Below are 16,884 nucleotides of genomic sequence, written 5' to 3'. Positions count from 1 at the left end.
TATATCCAATTTTGTATTGGGATCGGTTTAGAGATATTGTTCATCAACATGTCGTATTATGACACATCTTGGTTGGGACTTGAACCCAAGTCTCTGACTCTGAGGTAGGGACCGTACCATTGCACTACAAAGACTCTTTGTGATGGGTTAAATTATGAGGCAGTGTAGATATTTTTCATCAATCTTTTGAACATGTTATGATACATGTCTAAGACAGGTGGAACTTGAACCTAGACTTCTTAGCTTAGCGGTAGGGATATTACCACTGTGCCACAAGAAATCAGAAGTAGGATGTATGTCTAGGCATTTTTTAAAGTGTGACAATGAGCTAGAATGTGGCACATGAAATGATGTTGGTCAGAAGTATGTGTTAGACACGATTGTAGAATATCATGTTGACTGACAACGAAATGGAAATAAAGTTGGGATTTTGCCTTCTTCTACTTTGCAGTAATTACAGAAAAATGTCTAATTGAATTTTTCATTATTTGTGACTATTATGTGATAAGAATTATTTCCCAGGAAATATTGGATTGTTGCCTGCAAGATTTGTAAAGTGTGAGTGAACTGGTTGAGGGAGGATGTTTGAGTATTATATTCATAATTTTGTTGTTATCATGACAAAGGTAGGGCATATTTATATTGAACAAAAAAACTGTTTTAATTGCAATTGACAGACTGAAGTGTCCCTCAAAAATTTATAATTATAACCAATAAAATTTAGTAATCCCATTTACTGTTGGGTTGCTCTCAGTTTTGTGCATTTTATATTGTGTTGTTTGGAATTAAATGATTGGTCAGGACTTGAAATCTGTATTTTCAGTGACAATCCTCATAATGTTTTTTCTTGCTGCAAACTTGCTTCTAAAGCTGTCATTAACCAGGCAGCAGTGTTTATTCTGCTTGGTTGTTGTGAATTATCCCAGTGTACTTTTTTAGAGACAGCATTGCCTCTTGCTATTATTTTCATGCTCAAATCACACAGTTTGGTGTATAAATGGAAAAAGATACAAACACATCTAATTCATTGTAATCAGACTATTGTTCAGTGCTCTTGCACTTCCATGAGCATCTGTCAGATTTAGTGTTAATATATACATAATGCAATATGAAAGTCAATGATACTGAAGAATTTTCATTGTTTCTGGTTACTTTCATAAACATAAAATGCTACTTAAATTCCATATTAGGCAATAATACAAGTTTGGTGTTTAAATCTATTTTTTATATTTCTTGAAGGAAAGTAAGAATTTACATTGCTTCCTGCGAGATAATTTCATAGCCATGTACTTTCAGACACGCAAACACTCAATCACTGTTACTCATTTTAATGTTCTGATTATATTTGTGAGACATACAAGAAAGGCTTAAAGGTTTTAATGTTAAAAATCATGGAGAATTTAAGTAGGAGTCTGATATTTTTCTGATTGTAGTTAATTCAAAATAATTAACTGTTCTTTAAAGTAAACTGTTCCATATTTTTACATTGAATATTCAATCACTTTTGCATGTATCCACATTCATTATGTATCTTACTATTGTTGGTGTGATCTAATTATCTGAAAGTATCAATATGCATGATCATATCTGAATTAATTTTAATATTTCTGATATAATAGGCTCGGGATCGTGTGAAAAATGGTCTTACGAAATTGCTAGAGACCAATGTGCTGGTAGACACAATGCAAGTTGAGCTTTCAGCTCTCGAGCCAATTCTTCAGCAGAAATCAATTGATGTAAATGCTTTAATGGAAAAATTGAGTGTGGACCATGCAGAGGCAGACCAGGTAAGAAATCTAAAGACAATCATTTCAAGGAAGTCTGTGCTTGATTATTAGAAGTGTATTACAACTGTTTTAAATTTTTAAATGACCCTTTGGTCATTAAACTTCCCTTACACCTTCTTCTGAACAGACCATGATTCTTTTAAGCAATATCATTGGAGTTTCATTAGAATAGATGCAAAATACTACAGAAGCTGTAAATCTGAAGGTAAAAATTTAGTTCAGATGCATCTGTGAAGGAACAGAGCTACCTTTCCCAGTCAAATATGACTGTTAGTATTGGAGCTTCAGTTGTCTCAAAATAGTTAATAATATAGTAAAAATCATGGTCTAGACATTTTAGTTGGTTTTGTGTACATGGGCAATGGATTAACGCAAGGAATGATTGACGTAACCAAAAGGTGAGGACCAAACAACCTCAGTAGAAATTGGGCCTCTGGTTTTATTGTCATTGAATTGGTGAGCTGCAGTTATTACTATACAGCTCACCAGCAAAGCAGAATGTAAGAGACTGTGCAACTGTGCTGCAGGTATGTGTGAGATTTGTTTCTGTGTTTTCCCCTTGACTCTTTATGCTCCCCAGGCCTGACTTGACAAGTGGCTTCACCCAAGCAGCCTGAACCTGACATCACCGTTGCTTGACCTGCCCGCGCATCTGTCCATTCTCCCCCATGGGTGGACCTGAACCAATTCTCCCCCTACTTAGCATCTGAGCTATGATAGGAGCCAACATCATCTTCGGGATGGGCCATTGCTTGATTATCTCTGTCATCAACATTTAATGTTGCTCCAAATGGCAACAGAAACAATAACTTTGTGAATTTTTTTTGCTTATTGCTTAAATAAATAGATTCCAGCTAAGACACACATTTTGTCTCAGAAAAAAATACATAAATCATGCAGCAACACAAGACATTTGCACACACCTATCACCGTTGCACATCACACTCTCTTTACGGCCTCAACCTGTCTAACGTTCAATGGCAATGCCATTCAAGATGTACTGATAAGAATATTTAAGTGACAGTCCTTATAGTCTAGATGTCAACATTTTTGGAATGGCATCAGGAATACAACTGAAATTAGGAATGCTTTTAACATTCTTTTACAGAGATTTTTTTTAAAAAAATTGTACGTTACAAAAATGAGCACGGTAATTTCTCAGCATTTCTCAGTTGTGGCAGATACATAACAATCTGTGTCAGATTATTCAATTGGTGATATATTAACTGAAGAAAGTTAAAATATTGATGGAAATTTAAATATCTTTTATTTTGGTTGTGTTAGATTCGTAGAATTGTACAGGAAGATGAAGTTTTAGCCAAGTCAAAAGCTGCAGAGACCCAAGCTATAGCTGATGATGCGCAGCGAGATCTTGATGAAGCTATGCCTGCCTTGGATGCAGCAAACAAAGCTCTTGACTCTTTGGACAAGGCAGATATATCTGAAGTCAGAGTATTTACCAAACCTCCAGATCTTGTCATGACTGTCATGGAAGCCATTTGCATCCTCCTTAATACAAAGTGAGTAATATTGTAATAAGATGTCATTGCTCACCCAAGCACTGGTGCTATATTGGGAGATTCCAGCCATTTTTTTGCTTTTATTGAGTTAAGTTTTTCTGGGTGATCATGCTTTAGGATTTATCAATGGATCAATCCATTGACTCTAAAAGCTAATGAAACTTATTTTATTTATGTTAGAACGGACTGGGCTTCAGCGAAGCAAGTTCTTGGTGATTCAAACTTTTTGAAGAAACTCATGGATTATGACAAAGACAACATTAAACCTCAGATTCTACAACGGCTTCAGAAGTATATAAATAACCCTGATTTCATGCCAGAAAAAGTAGAGAAAGTGTCCAAAGCTTGCAAATCTATGTGTATGTGGGTGAGAGCTATGGATTTGTATTCTCGAGTTTCTAAAGAGGTAGAACCAAAACGGATAAAACTAGCTGCGGCTCAGGTGAGTTAGAAACTCAGAACTTATATTTGTGTAATTTAAAATAATACTGGATAACATTAACTCTTTAACCCAGTGGGAAAGAGATGGTTGCAAAATTCATATTGGTAGACCTACTTGCCTGTTCAGGTTGTATTGCCATCTTGAGTTTTCCTCTGGGCAGCCCAGATGTTGGCTTTAATCGGGTGTGAACCTCATGAATCCATATGAATAAGATTCACAGGCAAACTGGATAGAATGTGCAGCATGGATATTATTCAGTATGTGCTGGTGAATAAATGGAACAAGTGTAAAAATATAAATATGCAAATAAATTTCCTGCGTCCTTGAGGACTCATTTGGCCAACACAAGAATGGTGTGTTCTGTGCTGTTGCCCTGGGCCCTGCTTCTCTGCAGTAACATTTCTTTACCACTCATCCCTTCACCCTTCCTGCTGGCTGGCTCAACTTATATTTTGCCTGATAATTAGCTGGCCTAGGATTAATGAACTGTGAAAGTAAATCTGTAGTTTGCCGATATATCTTTTTCAGATCTGGGCCTCCTGCCATAGATGTTTTTTGACTCATCCGCATGTTGCATCTGCTGTTTATCTGGAGTTTTAATTCTCTAACTTGCCCTGACCTCTGTTCCCTCCACCCTCTGCACCCCCACCCTCTGCAAACCAATCTGCACTTTATATAGAGCTGTCAGTATGCATTGAAAAAGTTCAGATTGCTGCATGGTTGAGACCCATCAACATTTTGATCTGATGTAACAATTATAATTACTAGAAAAGACTCAACACCGCAAGTATCTTTCATATTGTATTCATTTTTGAAAGGAAATATCGTTTTTACACATCCCTTCACTATCCTTTTAATTAATTACTAGGCTGAACTTGATGCCACCTTGGCAACACTGAAGGAAAAACAGACTAAATTAAGGCAACTTGATCAAAGACTTGAGGATCTTCAGGAACAGTATGATAACAATGTTGGGGAAAAAGAAAATCTTGGTGAGCTATTGTTGGAAGTGTTCCAAGAAAACATTCAATTTCATTGTTCAAAGGTGAAAAAAAAATTAGTAAAACTGATATTGTGTCTAATGATACAAAGAAATGCCATGAATGGTGGACCATCTCATCTATTGTCATAATTTTGAATGGTAAACAACTAGAGCATTTTGTTGGCAAACACTTATAATCAAATAAATCAGTAATTTAAGAATTTGAGATATGTAATGAGTTGACACAAAGGTTAGTACTTTGAAAGGAGAGATCAATGGTCTGAGGAGCCCTCATTGTCCAGAATCACATTGTAACCATGTGATATTTTATCTAAATAGCAATAGTAACTGGAATTCAAAAGTAACCTGTCGACTGTAATATTATTTGAGGTGTTCTGAGGATGTATAGGGTGCAGCTTACAGTTGCAGTTCATATCTTTATTGCCCTTTGGAGAGTTGAACAAGATTCACTTTAACTGATATTTTAGGACTAGTTGCAAGGGGCCACCTTAAAAAAAACTGGAGTTTGATAGAACTTTGAATTTCTACTTGAAGCAGGACTATTTTTGATGCTAAGGATCCAGAGTGGCGGCCCCCAAGCCACTCTTTGTACATCAGGAAACTGAATATATTTGCCTCAGAGGCACTTTGGAAATGAGATGATTCAGAGAGTGACAGTGGGGCTGGTCTAGAATAAGCCAGATGCAAATGACTCTTACAGGAAATTCTAAGCCAAGATTCGGATGAGCAACATGACAAGGCTGATGTAAATCAGGGAGCAAAGCTGAAAGATGAAGTGGGAGGGAAGTCTTACAGATCTTGAAGATGGAGCACAGTACAACCTAAGGACGAAAACTGGAATTGGCTTGGGATACAGATGGGACCAAGCCATATATTCTGAAGTCACAACAGAGTTGGTTATCCCAGAAGATGAATATCAGGTGTTATGCTGAATGAAATAGTGATAGGACTATGTACTGAAATGCATAACCTGCTAAAATGAGATTGTTGGTTGAAAAGCTGGAGTTGCAATATTGTGGGATGGAACAGAACAGTTATGTAGCATTTAAACTTGTGCTATGTGACTCTACGACTCTGAGCATCCAGTGTAATAGGAATTGGCAGAATTAAAGCAAAAAGTGTAAATGGCAGATAATACAGATTTAGAGATCTTGAGACAGCATGGTAAATTTGGAATATTTTACTTGGGCCTCAGTGGTGGCAAGGAATGCAATTTGAATAGAATTGCTCTGGGGCTTGGATGGAACAGAGTTGAAATATAGAAAACAGATTTCTTTTTAAAACGGATTGAATAAAACTGGCCATTTTAACAAGATGACAAAGAGGCCTGGAGCTGGGGTCTCCCCGGAACTGAGAGAAAATATACAAAGATGAACTGAAGCCTGGGCAGAATGAAGGAATTCACATTTATATACTGCATTTTGAGACCTACCGGATTTCCAAGCTCTTCACAATTATTGAATACTTTTGCCACATTTTATTGTGATAATGTAGGGAAACCTGGCAACCAAACGAGATTCCAAAAATATCACTGAAATAATTGACCATAAATTGGATTGTTACCACTGCGGATAAATTTTGATGAGAACATTAGAAGAACTTAGTTATCCTTCAGTCAGTGTCAAGGAATCTTTAATGTTGGTTTCAGAGGAAACATAAGTACTCAGTTTTACATCTCATTTGTGAAATAGCTGTGCCTACAATGCACCACTTCCTACTTGGGTTTCAGCTTGGTTTATGTGCATACCTTCCTGAATTCATGTTTGAATTTGTGTTTGAAGCCATGACCTTCTGAAGCAGAAGTAAATAGTGCTGCTTCTGGGCATGCCTGAACGTGGGTGAAGTACTGAGTTGGGAGGGATTAATGTAAGCAACAATAGAATACAAAGATGGCACTGCATCTACTGGTGATTCTTTTCTCCCAATTGATTAGATTGATTAACGTGGATTAACTTAAGATTTATTTGGTCCACACAATCATTTGGTTACCACTTACCAACCAACAAAGTTTCTGTTTTGCAATTGAATTGCTGAATCACAATTCCATGACATTACTTTGTTTGTGTTTGTAATTTTTACTTTTACCATCTGGACGGCAATCTGACAGAAAAGATGACCTAACCTTTCACAGACCCTAACAGAAATTGCTGGAAAAGCTCAGCAAGTCTGGCAACATCTATGGAGAGAAATCAAAGTTAACATTTTGGGTCCAGTGACCCTTCCTCAGGCACTTCCTCAAATCCTTTCACAAACCCGGCCTAATTTTCAACCCATCAAAATCAGTGGCATATGAAATATGTTGGTTTTGCAATGGGTGTATGATTTACACAACTAGAGTGACACACTGGTAGTGAAGCTAAAAATGGTGTCTAGGATCTATATTTGTATCAACAGATTCTGTTCAAGGCTGTTTGCAGAAAATTGGTGGGAGTATTTTTACCTCACAGTGATCAAAAATGATCAGTACCATATGAGCTCCCATTATACACTTGCCTAATCTCTCTTTCCCTGTGAATTCTTTGGATAGAAATATTAGGAGGCTAGTATAACAGTTGTTGACGGACAAAATTTTAACAGTTGGATATTTTACACGGTGTGTTCAAAAAATTTACAGTTTATTCAGCTTAAGTTTTAGCTCTTTACAATATTGTAAATTTCAACTGTAACTCTGTTTGAATGTAACACTTTGTTCCTCTTTAGCACAAACAATGGAACTAACTCAGGCTCGATTAGTGCGTGCTGGAAAACTTACTGCTGCTCTTGGAGATGAACAAATTCGCTGGCAAGAAAGCATAGTTCTGTTTGAACAGGAAATAGCAAACGTTATTGGAAATGTCTTCATTGCAGCAGCATGTGTGGCATATTATGGAGCCTTTACTTCAAAGTACCGGCAGCTGGTATGTTATGGTCTTCTCAATGTAGATTCATAACTGAAATATAGAAAATCCTAGAACTATCAATAATGACAGAAGCAAATTAGACAATTTTCTTTTGCTATGAGTTAATACCATGAAATCTTTGAATAGTTTATTTTGGCTTTACACTAGAGGGCACATGCTATTGTCAACCACACTATCTGAGTGGTGGTAGAACTTCTATTTCTGTATCCTGGTTTATTGTTGGCTAAAAGTGTCAACCAATTTTGCTTAACAGTTGGCTATATTTATGTTTTCAACTTGGGATGCTGGCCATTTGCTGAGATTAAAGAGTATATTATGACAAATAGATACTAGACCTTTTATAAATCGCAGGCATTGCATTAGGTAATTTGGGAGCTGTTTAATATTTTTGTGACCTGTCAAATTTTATAGCATTTCAACATTTAGCAATTGTCAATCTGCAGTTTTTTTTCTGAAAGAAATATCCTATGCAGATTTTGCTACAACTTAGTTTTGTTTTGTAGGAAAGCTGTATCATCTGTTTAAATAGATTGCTATAAAATTATTTGTTTTGTTTGTAATCAATAAGCATTGTTTAAATAGGGATTTCAAAAGAGAATTATTGATCTAGTGTGTCATGAGTTTTAAAACAAAAGTATATACCTATTATTGCTCCCTGCAGATGGTCTGATGAACCACAGTGCTTGTTTTCCAAGTAAAACCATAGAAAGATTACAGCACAGAAAAGGGCCATTCAGTCCATCATGTCTGTACTACAAATATAAACTAGTTGCCTGCTCTAATCCCACTTTCCTCAACCTGGTTCACAGCCTTGCAGGTCACGACACTTCAGATGTATTTCAAGTGAGTTGGATTTTCTGTCTCAGTCACCAAACTGAACAGCAAATTCAACGTGCCCACTACCCTCTGAGTGAAAACGGTTTACATCATGTTCCCTCTAATCTTTCTACATAAATCTGTGCCTCCTGATAAAGTGAGCTGTCTCCTTGAACTTTCCACTAGTGGAAATAACTCTTTCTTATCCACCCGATCCAAGCCCTTCATTATTTTCGACACTTTGATTAAGTCACCCCTCAACCTTGTTTGTTCTAAGCTAAGGAATCTTTCCTCATAGCTGCATTTTTCATGCCTTAGCAATATTCAAGCCTCAGCAATATTCTAGTATGTCTCCTTTATAAAATATCTAGAGGCACTTTGTCGTTCCTATAACGTAGTGGCTAGAACAATACATAAAACTTCAATCAGTATCTTAAATAGTTTCAGCATTACATCCAGATTTTTTAAATATAATTAAACTTCACCCAATGAAGGAAAGCACAAAATATGCCTTCTTAACCATCTTATCTACTTTTCTTGCCATACACATGCCAAAGTCTCTCACTTCTTCTACCCATCTCAATAACTTCCTGCCTATTGTTTATTCTGTTGCTTTGGTTGCCCTCCCCAAATGCATAACTTTGTACTTCTCTGGATTGAGTTCCATTTTCCAGTTTTCCACCCACTTAAGCAAACCATTGACATCATTCTGCATTTAACAGCCATATTCTCCATCAACTAGTCAGCCAATTTTTGGCATTGCAAAGTATTGTGAACAAATTCTGGATATTTCTGATCAAATAGTAATTCTGAGCAGCCTACTGCTGGTTAGGTTTGGGTATTCATTCCATAGGTGGGTGAGAAAACAGAGGCAGGATTATTTTTTGGCTCCCAGATGTAACCTTTGTGGTGAGGAATAGGCATTCAATGTGATTTGCACAGCAGCTGCTTTGTGCCTTTTAAGTTTATTGGAAAACTCTCCAGCTTGAGAAGAGTAGGCTGAAGGGCCTGTTCTGTGCTGTACTGTTCTATGTTCTATGTTCTAGTAGCAAGCTGTGATGAAAGATATATAGGTATTTTCTCACCACTTTTTTGATATTTTCAAAAATAGATTACCACAGCCAGGCAACTACAGAGGGATACGGAGTGCTAGGAAACAGGGAAATCCCTCTCCAAGGCAGCATGAGGCTACCTTTGCATCCTGACAGGCTTGGTTCGACATCTCCTAAGCTTGTATGTAATGCTGGCTGTCCACGTTTTTATCTGGAAGTCTGCCTCCAGGAAGCTAACCATCTTTGTTGAGTCAGGAACCTGGAATTCTATTAACTGCAGTTAGTAAAGATCTGAAAAAATATTGTATCAACTGCTTGGGCGAAGGGAGTGGTCAGTCTGAGTTAGCCCCACTATTTCCTCCATGGTGTACAGTTCTGGATGTGAGTTTGCTCGCTGAGCTGGAAGGTTAGTTTTCAGACGTTTCATCACCATTCTAGGTAACATCATCAATGAGGCTCCGAAGAAGCGCTGGTGTTATGTCCCACTTTCTATTTATCTGTTTAGGTTTCCTTGGGTTAGTGATGTCATTTCCTGTTCTTTTTCTCAGAGGATGGTAGATTGGCTCCAAATCAATGTGTTTGTTGATGGAGTTCCGGTTGGAATGCCATGCTTCTAGGAATTCTCGTGCGTGTCTCTGTTTGGCTTGTCCTAGGATGGATGTGTTGTCCCAATCAAAGTGGTGTCCTTCCTCATCTGTATGTAAGGATACTAGTGATAGTGGGTCATGTTGGGAATGTTGGGTTCTCTAAGTTTGTAGAACTTAGCCAATACCTGTTACATTTCAAAAGCTGTGGGTATGAGGCTGATGACCTTGGTATTAGGTTTCCTGTGCAGCTATAGGTTCTGTCAAAATCAGAAATGAGCACTTCAGAGGGATAATTCTATTTGGAAACATATTTCTAGCACATTAAATCCCTCTCCCTTCCTCTAGTTAAAACCTAAGCCCCTGATTCTCCTTTCAATTTTAAGGACTGAAAGACCATTTGGTGTGCAATTATACAAAGTAGGCTACCATTTTGTCATTACTTTCCCTCTTCCTTGCACATAACTTCAAATTCTTTCTGGAAATGAATTATCTCATCTTCTATCATTTCTGCTTAGTTAGAAATTAAAAATATTGGCAATATTTCCCAAACGCAGTCAAAAATCAAATTTGGCACAATATGTAACAGATTGATAACTTGTTCTAAGCCCATTCCATGAACTCGTTCCAAAACAAAAGTCTGTACTGAAGAAATTTGAAAGAATTCTGTTATTGTAAACATATGCTAAGTTTTGATTTCTTATTCACCATCATATTGCTGCTGTGCACTTGAGACATATACTGTTAATACATACATGCTACAGCAGGCTATTGGTATTTCTGAGGCTGCGCGAATAAATGGTAGTTTTATTAGATTGAACCACTGACCTCTATTGTTGCTATTTCCAATGTTCTAATTAGATATAAAGCACAAATTCTTTCAATAAATTTTACTTTTAAAAATTTTCCCAAAATGCATTTTAGAAGTAATTATTTGACGAGCTTTTAACGTATTTAACAAGATTAAGAAAGTTGTCAAAAAAAATATAATTGAGAAGGCAAGGAGGGACTATGAAACTAAATTATCAAGGAACAGTAAGCAAAATAATAAAACACGTGACGTGAGAGAAAAGTCAGTTTGAGAAATGGGTTTCTTCAATAATGATTATGATGAAATCATAGGCAATGACAGCTATTTTAGTGAGCATTTTTCTTCAGTACTCATCAGGAAGAAGATATGACATTGGAATGTGAGATTAGGGATCATATATAAACTTGAAATAAAAAGAAATATTTTAAATAAATGAATCAGACCCCATGAAGATGAGAGAAAATGCTCCAGAAAAAATGCATTCTCACATTTTCAGAGTCCAGGGAAGAGATAGCAAAGGCAGTATTAATTGATCAATTATGCATACATTATCCCTACGAAATAATATGTCTTTATTTAAAAAGTGAAAGTGAATCAGCCAGGGCATTGAGTATAAAAGTTGGCAAGTTATGTCACAGTTGTATTTTTGTTAGGCCAATTTGGAATGTTGCATGCAGCTCTGGTTGCCATCCTTCTTGAAGGATGTGGACACTGGATGTGAGTTTGCTCGCTGAGCTGGAAGGTTCGTTTTCAGACGTTTCGTCACCATTCTAGGTAACATCATCAGTGAGCCCCCGAAAAAGCGCTGGCGTTATGTCCCGCTTTCTATTTATCTGGTTAGGTTTCCTTGGGTCGGTGATGTCATTTCCTGCGTTTGTGATGTCATTTCCTGTGTTTTTTGTTTTTTTTTTACTTTTTCTCAGGGGATGGTAGGTTGGCTCCAAATCAACACATTGATTTGGAGCCAATCTACCATCCCCTGAGAAAAAGAAAAAAAAACAAAAACACAGGAAATGACATCACCAACGCAGGAAATGACATCACCGACCCAAGGAAACCTAACCAGATAAATAGAAAGCGGGACATAACGCCAGCGCTTTTTCGGGGGCTCACTGATGATGTTACCTAGAATGGTGACGAAACGTCTGGGAACAAACCGGCAAGCTCAGTGAACCAGGTTACATCTGGAACACAATAAAGACCCACTCTCTTGTGGACCGAGAGGAGGAGAGTGCTGTCTTGGAGGTGAAAGGAGGACGTCGAGTTGGCTGTGCACCCTTGCGACCAGTGGATCTTAATGCTGGCTTCGGCCTAATGCTGGTTCAGGGGAGCAGCCAACCTGCAACGATGGCTGCGGCAAGTGCTCGTGCCCCAGGTCAGGGGGCCCAGAACACCATCCGTGTTTCTGTAAAGAAGGTGGATGAAGGTGCACCTGTGGACCGCACCTTCTTCGTGAAGAGGGTCCTGTTGGACTGTTGTGGGTTCGCTGCTGCGGACATTTACTGCCTGCAGGATTTCCCCGGAGGAGGTTTTTACGACGTGACCTTCAGGAGTGCCAAGCTTTGTGAGCGCTTCCTGGAGGTTTTCAAGGAGAAAGGAAGTGAGGGCCCCCTCTCTGTATTGACCGCTGTCCCGCTGTTTGTGATGCCAGCACAGAGGAGCCGTATGGTGACTGTACATATGTACAACCCGCATGTGCCAGCAGTTGATGTCCTGACCTTCCTCGGAAGGTATGTGAAAGTGGAAGGGGACCTAACTGACATCATGGACTACTTTGGCACCTGGACGAGTAAGAGGCAGGTCAAGGTGACGCTGAGGATGGGCGCGGACGGGAATGTCGTACACCCATCGTCCAGCTTCGCGTTCGGTGGGAGCAGGGGCTACCTGACCTATGCAGGGCAACCTAAAGTCTGCCATGCCTGCGGTAGGTCAGGTCACGTGGCGGCCGACTGCAAAGCCACCATCTGTAGGGAGGAGGGACACCTTGCAAAGGATTGCCCACAAGAGAAAAGCTGCAACCTTTGCAGGGAAGTGGGCCACCTCTATAGGGCATGCCCGCGGCGGGGGACCACCTACACCCAGGTCGCCAGCAGGGGCAATGCGGGGCCAGCCCCCCCGGAGGAGAAGAATGCACCAGGGCGCAGCACTTGCACTTGGGGAGGGTACTGCGGTCACTGCCCACAATGGGGGTACGAGTTGCGAGCATTAATGTGCGCAGCGTCAAGTCAACCGCAAGATGTGTGTCCACGTTGGCCTACCTGACCACCATCAAGGCGGACCTCCTGTTTCTGCAGGAGTGCGGGATGCCGCACCTCGGCAGGTACGGGAAATAGTCCGGCGCCTGGACCTGTGGACCTTCGATCTGGTCGGGGGGTAACGACTGTCACTCCTCGGGCCTGGCTATTCTGCTGTGGGGGCGCAACTTCACCATCTCTCAAGTTCAGGAGGTGGTGGGGGGGGCGCCTCCTAGTGGCTGGCATCACCTATAGGAACGGTCCCCTGAGGCTGATCAACGTGTACGCCCCAGCGGTACGGAGTGAGTGGTTGGCCGTCCTGCAGCGGCTTCCACCCCTGCTGGCTACGTCCAGGCCGGTCATCCTGGGTGGAGACTTCAACTGCATCATTGATGCAGATGGAGGATCTGGCGTGGGGACAGCGGGTGGTGGGAGTCAACTGGATGTCACGTCCAGATTCCTGATGGGCACGGTGAAGGACGCCAAGCTGCTCGACGTCTTCAGCACCCCTGCAGACGGAGCGCAGCAGAGGTACACCTGGTCGCGGCTAGACGGGTCTATCCGCTCAAGGATAGACTTCCTGTTTGTGTCACAGACGTTCTCAGTCAGGTCCACCGGCGTCGAGCCGGTGTTCTTCTCTGACCACTGCCTCCTGCTGGCCAACTGTCACTTACAGGACAACCAGCCGGCCGGCAAGGGGATGTGGAAGCTCAACACGACTGTGTTGACCCCAGAGAACGTCGAGGAGCTTAAGAGGGAGTACGCCGGTTGGAGAACCGTAAAACCCCTCTTTGAGTCTCCGGGCGACTGGTGGAAGACGGTGAAGGAGAACATCAAGAGGTTCTTTGTCCTCCAGGGTGTTCAGAAGGCAAGAGAGAGGCGGGGAAAGCTGTCGTGACTCCAGAAAAGGGTGCAGAACCTGCCCCTTCTGCAGTTGATGGGGGTTGATGTCACGGAGGACCTCCACAAGGTGAGGGGCCAGCAAGCCTCGCTCTTCGCCGCGGAGGCCTCCCAGATAATCTTCCGGTCCAGGGTCCGCTCCGTGGAGCAGGACGAGACGTGCTCGCGTTTCTTCTTTCAGAAGGTGCACAAAGAGAGCTCTGTGCTTAGCCGGCTGAAGGAGGACGACGGCTCGGTGACGTCGTCTCGGCCCGACATTTTGAGGATCAGCAGATCCTTCTATGCCGGACTGTACGACACGAAGCCCACGGACAGCACGGCCTCCGAGTCGTTCCTGTCGTCTATCACGGAGGTCTTAGACGACGGCACGAGGGAGTGGCTGGCCCGGCCGATGTCCCTGGATGAGCTGACCAGAGCCCTCAAGTCCTTGGAGAGGAATAGGACTCCCGGAAGTGACGGCTTACCGGCCGAGCTGTATTCCGCTCTGTGGGGCCTGGTCGGCCAGGACCTGCTGGACGTGTACGATAGTGCGCTTCGGGCAGGGGAAATGTGCAAGTCCATGAGGAAGGGCATCATCACCCTCATTTACAAGAGGAAGGGGGAGAGGGAAGAAATTAAGAATTGGCGTCCCATTTCACTTTTGAATGTGGTCTACAAAATCCTGGCCAAGGCCATAGCCAACCGGGTCAGGTCTGTCCTGGAGTCAGTGATCCACCCTGACCAAACCTGTGCTGTGCCGGGCAGGAAGATCACTGAGAGCCTCGCGCTCATCAGGGATACGATCGCCTACGTACAGGACAGGCGGGTGGACACCTGCCTCGTCAGCCTGGACCAGGAGAAGGCCTTCGACAGGGTCTCTCATGCTTACATGAGGGACGTCCTCTCCAAATTGGGGTTCGGGGAGAGCATCGCAATTGGATCCGGCTGCTCTATGCCAACATCGTTAGCGCAGTCTCGATCAACGGGTGGGAATCAGACAGTTTTCCTGTTAGATCTGGAGTCAGGCAGGGCTGCCCGCTCTCTCCTGCCTTGTTCGTGTTCTGTGTGGAGCCCTTCGCCGCCTCCATCAGGAAGGACGTGAGCCTGAAGGGCGTGACTATCCCAGGCAGTGAAGGCCTTCAGGTCAAGACCTCCCTGTACACGGATGATGTCTCCATCTTCTGCACCGATCGTCGGTCGGTGAGTAGACTATTGGACATCTGTGGCCAGTTTGAACTGGCCTCGGGTGCCAAAGTCAATAGGGGTAAGAGCGAGGTCATGTTCTTCGGGAACTGGGACGACCGCTCCTTCATCCCCTTCGCCGTCAGGACAGACTACCTGAAGGTGCTGGGTGTTTGGTTTGGTGGAGCTGGGGCGTGCACTAAGACTTGGGAGGAGCGTATCATCAAATTGAAGCAGAAGCTGGGCAGGTGGACGCTCCGGTCCCTCTCCATCGCGGGTAAGAACCTGGTTGTCAGGTGCGAGGGGCTTTCAGTACTGTTGTATGTGGCGCAGGCCTGGCCTATTCCCTGGACCTGCACCGCTGCACTCACCCGGGCCATCTTCCACTTCATTTGCGGGTCAAGGATGGACCGGGTCCGCAGGGACACCATGTACAAAGACCTGGGAAATGGGGGAAAGGGCGTACTGAACGCCACCCTCGCCCTAATGGCTACCTTTGTGTGCGGCTGCATCAAGCTGTGCGTAGATCCTCAGTACACAAACGCCAGGTGTCACTACTTACTGCGGTTCTACCTGTCCCTGGTGTTGCGAAGGATGGGCCTGGCCTCGTTGCCGCGGAACGCTCCGAGTAGTTGGACCGTTCCATACCACCTGTCCTTTGTGGAGAAATTTTTGAAAGGAAACACCTTTGACCACAAGGCCATCAGGCAATGGTCAGCACGTAGTATCCTCGAGACCCTTCGGGAAAAGGAGAGGGTGGATCCCGTTGTGTGGTTCCCCACGCAGACCGCCAAAGTCGTTTGGCAGAATGCCTCATCGCCAGACCTTTCAAACAAGCACAAGGACATTGCTTGGCTGGTGGTGAGAGGGGCTCTGCCAGTGAGATCCTTTATGCATGCCCGGAATCTCTGCGCCACCGCATGCTGCCCTCGAGGTGACTGCGGACGGGACGAGACTGTTGATCACCTCCTTCTGGAGTGTGCCTATGCGCAGGAGGTCTGGAGGGGGATGCAGTGGTATTTGTCGAGGTTCGTCCCGAGCAGCTCCGTGACGCGGGACTCCATTCTCTACGGGCTGTTTCCGGGGACGCACACCGAGACCAACATCAACTGCGCCTGGAGGACCATCAATGCGGTGAAAGACGCTCTTTGGTCTGCCCGCTACTTGCTGGTCTGCCAGCTGAAAGAAGTGACCCCAACTGAGTGTTGCAGACTGGTGCACTCCAAGGTCCAGGACTACGTGCTGAGGGACACGCTAAAGCTTGGGGCAGCCGCCGCCAAGGCGCGGTGGGGAAAGACCACCGTATGAACCCCCTCGTCTAGAATAGGAAAAAGAACCCTATCTGGTAACTGGGCCCAGCTGGCGCCTTCCCCAACTGGTCAGGGGGCCAACTGGGACTGTGCGGGGTGACGACTGCCGGGGTGGTTTCTTTGCTTTGTTTTTTTTTGTCTGTTTTGTTTTTCCCTTTAGTTGGTGTACGTACCCCCTGGGTAACCCGGAGTGACTTGCATGACTGGGTAGGTGTATAAATGTTTTATTTTTTGTACATTCTATGAATAAAGTATTTTTTTCAAATAAAGAAAAGGTGACGAAACGTCTGAAAACGAACCTTGCAGCTCAGCGAGCAAACTCACATCCAGAACCTAAACCTGAGCTACAAATCTTCTCAAAACT

The 16,884-nt window shown here is 42.8% G+C and overlaps 1 protein-coding gene across 1 annotated transcript in view; it reads left to right on the top strand.

The window, feature by feature from the left end:
- Nucleotides 1-16,884, top strand: part of dnah6 (dynein, axonemal, heavy chain 6) — a 241,124-nt gene that overhangs the window by 140,111 nt on the left and 84,129 nt on the right. The window contains exons 50-54 of the mRNA XM_059644490.1: nt 1,620-1,787; nt 3,072-3,307; nt 3,488-3,749; nt 4,618-4,741; nt 7,453-7,649. Coding sequence (XP_059500473.1) covers nt 1,620-1,787; nt 3,072-3,307; nt 3,488-3,749; nt 4,618-4,741; nt 7,453-7,649 — 987 coding nt within the window. The remainder of the gene's footprint in view (nt 1-1,619; nt 1,788-3,071; nt 3,308-3,487; nt 3,750-4,617; nt 4,742-7,452; nt 7,650-16,884) is intronic.

Source organism: Stegostoma tigrinum, chromosome 3 (assembly GCF_030684315.1).
Source record: "Stegostoma tigrinum isolate sSteTig4 chromosome 3, sSteTig4.hap1, whole genome shotgun sequence".
Lineage (NCBI taxonomy): Eukaryota > Metazoa > Chordata > Chondrichthyes > Orectolobiformes > Stegostomatidae > Stegostoma > Stegostoma tigrinum.
Note: the sequence above shows the minus strand (reverse complement) of the source record. Positions and strands in the feature narration are given on the sequence as shown.